The sequence below is a fragment of the Opisthorchis viverrini genome (assembly GCF_000715545.1).
Source record: "Opisthorchis viverrini unplaced genomic scaffold opera_v5_48, whole genome shotgun sequence".
In the NCBI taxonomy this organism is placed as follows: Eukaryota; Metazoa; Platyhelminthes; class Trematoda; order Opisthorchiida; family Opisthorchiidae; genus Opisthorchis; species Opisthorchis viverrini.
In genome coordinates, this window is record NW_008751704.1 from 931,402 (window position 1) to 934,271 (window position 2,870).

Here is a 2,870-nt window from a genome sequence, read left to right on the forward strand (position 1 = left end):
TATATTTACGCAGACGCTCTGTATGTTTTGTCCTGCCAATACAACCGTGTCCCCAGTTCTCTGTCTTCTCCCTATCGCGTAGTCTGGCAGGCGCAGTGCACACGTAACCAAATCGCTCGGCCACCGCACAATACAACACTGGCAGTCGGGTGTTCACAATGGCAATTTCATTCGAACAGATGCAGTCTCTCCTCAGACAGCAGCAGCAACATTTTGAGCTGGCACAGTTGAAGCTCATCCAGACTCACCGAAAAATTGTCACTACAGAAGCCGATTAGCCAGACTGTTGAGCCGTCCTCTTCAGTGATCGACACGATGCTCAACGCGATTCCTGAATTCCAGTTCAGTCCGATCTCATGCATTACTTTTGATTCTTGGTTCAACAAGCATGAAGACTTTTTCAGGTTGGAACTGGGAAGCAGAGAAGATTCTTGGAGAGCAAGACAGTTGGTCAGGAAAATTGGAATGGCCGAACATGAACGCTTTACGAACTATATTTTGCCACGAAAACCAAGTGACCAGACTTTTGAAGAAACCGTTGCTGTTTTATTGTCAATCTTCAGAGAACAGGCCTCCTTTTTCAGCCACTCATTTCACTGTATGAAGTTGAGCAAGAATGCTTCTGAAGACTGGGTTACATACGCGGGCAAAGTCAACAAGGAGTGTGAACGTTTCAACCTCCGAAGCATGACAGAGGATGAGTGCAAATGTCTTATATTTGTGTGCGGGTTGACGTCTCCTGAAGACGCAGACATAAGAACAAGAATCCTCGGCAAGACTGAGCAGAACCCAGACGTCATATTACAGAATATTACGTCGGAATGCCAGCGCCTGATGAATTTGAAGCGTGATACTGTCATGATACAAGAAAGTGATCCCACCAATGCTGTTCATGCTATTCAGAAGCATACTGTCCGTCAGGGTGACAAGAAGCTATCCTCGGCATGCTAGAAATGTGGTCAGTGGCATTTCGTAAATTTTTGTCCGTTCAGAAGACACCACTGCAGCAGGTGCTCCCGTATGGAACACAAAGAAGATCGGTGTTATGGCGAGAGAAGGCAAGCACCCAGGAGGCATTCTCGAACTATAACTTCCAATTCCAAGCTTCCAAAGGCTCGCGTTGGTCTGGTCGCTCATCAAAGCCCACACCTAAACAGGAGGAAATACGTATCACTACGTATTAACAGCACACCTGTTCGTCTCCAGCTGGACACGGTATCGGACCTCACCACCATCTCAAAAAGAACTTGGAAATTTCCTGGCAGCCTAGCATTAACCAGGACCAAACAAGTTGCACGCAGTGCATCTGGAAGTTCACTGAAACTCTGTGGTGAGTTCAGTTGTTCTGTTACTTTTGATGATATCACCGTTAGTGGCATCTGTCATGTGTCCAATCGTTCTGGATTGGATTTATTAGGATTAGATTGGATAGATAAGCTAGACCTTTCGGACAGGCCACTGAATACTATCTATTACAAGACACAGGCGACGAAAGCGAACAGATTCAAAAAGGTGCCTGACTCGTTTTGGAAGAGGGACTCAGAAGGTCGCAGCCCGTGCACTGAGTCCTTGTCAAACCACCCTCAATCAAATGGCCAAGCTGACAGATTTGTGGATACTTTTAAACGAGCACTGTTGAAATCTCGAGGGGAGGGACCAACGGACGAATTCATTCGTTTTCCTAACCAACTACTGGACGACACCAAACCCAAGTGCGCCCAATGGGAAGTCTCCAGCGGAACTTATGCTTGGGAGGAAAGTGAAGACATTGTTTGCTGCATTGCTCCCCCGAAATACCAAAGAGACCAGCGATGAAAACCAACCAGGACACTTCAACGGCAAATGTCGCTCTGGACGTGTTTTTAGCCGTGGAGACTCCGTCCTTATCNTTATTTGGCCATCTATTGCTTTTGTAACTTTTAGCCTTTTCCATAACTTTTTTGCGCTTGAATTTTTCACTTTGTTCTTCGTTTTTTGCTGAGCATTCTTTTCTATATGAAGGTGGCATTTTTGTCGTGAATTTTTAATTGCCTCTTCCTCGGGAAATTCCTTTCTATGTTCGAATTTTTGTGTTAGTTAACAGCCTATCCTCACTGCCATATCGCCTCATATAATCACTGGTCACACCAAGAGTGTTCGCTGTCTTTCCCTTTCCGACACCGGCCTTTGTGAGAATGAACGTGTATTCCACTCAGTTTAGACTTCTTGCTCATTGCAGCACACTAAACGGACCATGAGTGCAAGATGGCGCTTGCGATTGAGGTCGATGCCGGGCGTTCGGTGTGGCGAATCTACTGCCGGCCTTGACAAGGTATCAGCAACTATGTTATCACGACACGAAACGTGTCGAATGTCGCTGGTGAACTGCGAAATGTAATCTAAATGTCGAATTTCACGAGGAGAGTATTTGTCTGGTGCTGCTTTTAGTGCTGAAGTCAGTGGCTTGTGATCCGTATAAACATGAAATTCGCGACCTTCCAGTAAGTGTCGGAAGTGACGGATGGATGGATAGGTAAATAGCGAGCAGTTCACGACCAAACGTGCTGTAACGGGACCCGGTTGGCGACAGTTTATGAGAGAAAAATGGGGGGGTTGATGGGTATTGTTAATGGTTTGCTGTAAAAACAGCACCACAGAGTCGTTGAAGGCGTCCACATTAAGTGACGATACAGAGTTGGGTTGCAACTAAAAAACTTGGAAGAATTCGCTAGGGAAGCTTTGACTTGCTCAAAAGCAGAAATAGCGGAGTCGGTCAAATGAAACGTCTTTGGTTTTCCGGATAATAGTTTAGTGAGTGGTGCTGACAATGATGCAGCCTTGGGACTAAAACGTCTGTAGAAGTTTATCATACCCAGAAAACGCTTAAGTTG

At 45.8% G+C, this 2,870-nt stretch overlaps 1 protein-coding gene across 1 annotated transcript in view; it reads right to left on the reverse strand.

Moving 5' to 3' along the window:
* Window positions 1–2,198: 2,198 nt before the first annotated feature.
* The window catches only part of T265_13232 (hypothetical protein), a gene marked incomplete at both ends in the record, with an annotated part of 30,264 nt that continues 29,592 nt past the window's right edge, over window positions 2,199–2,870 (reverse strand). Inside the window, 2 exons of the mRNA XM_009167882.1 lie at window positions 2,199–2,685; window positions 2,724–2,832. Of these exons, the coding sequence (XP_009166146.1) occupies window positions 2,200–2,685; window positions 2,724–2,832 (595 nt within the window). The remainder of the gene's footprint in view (window positions 2,686–2,723; window positions 2,833–2,870) is intronic.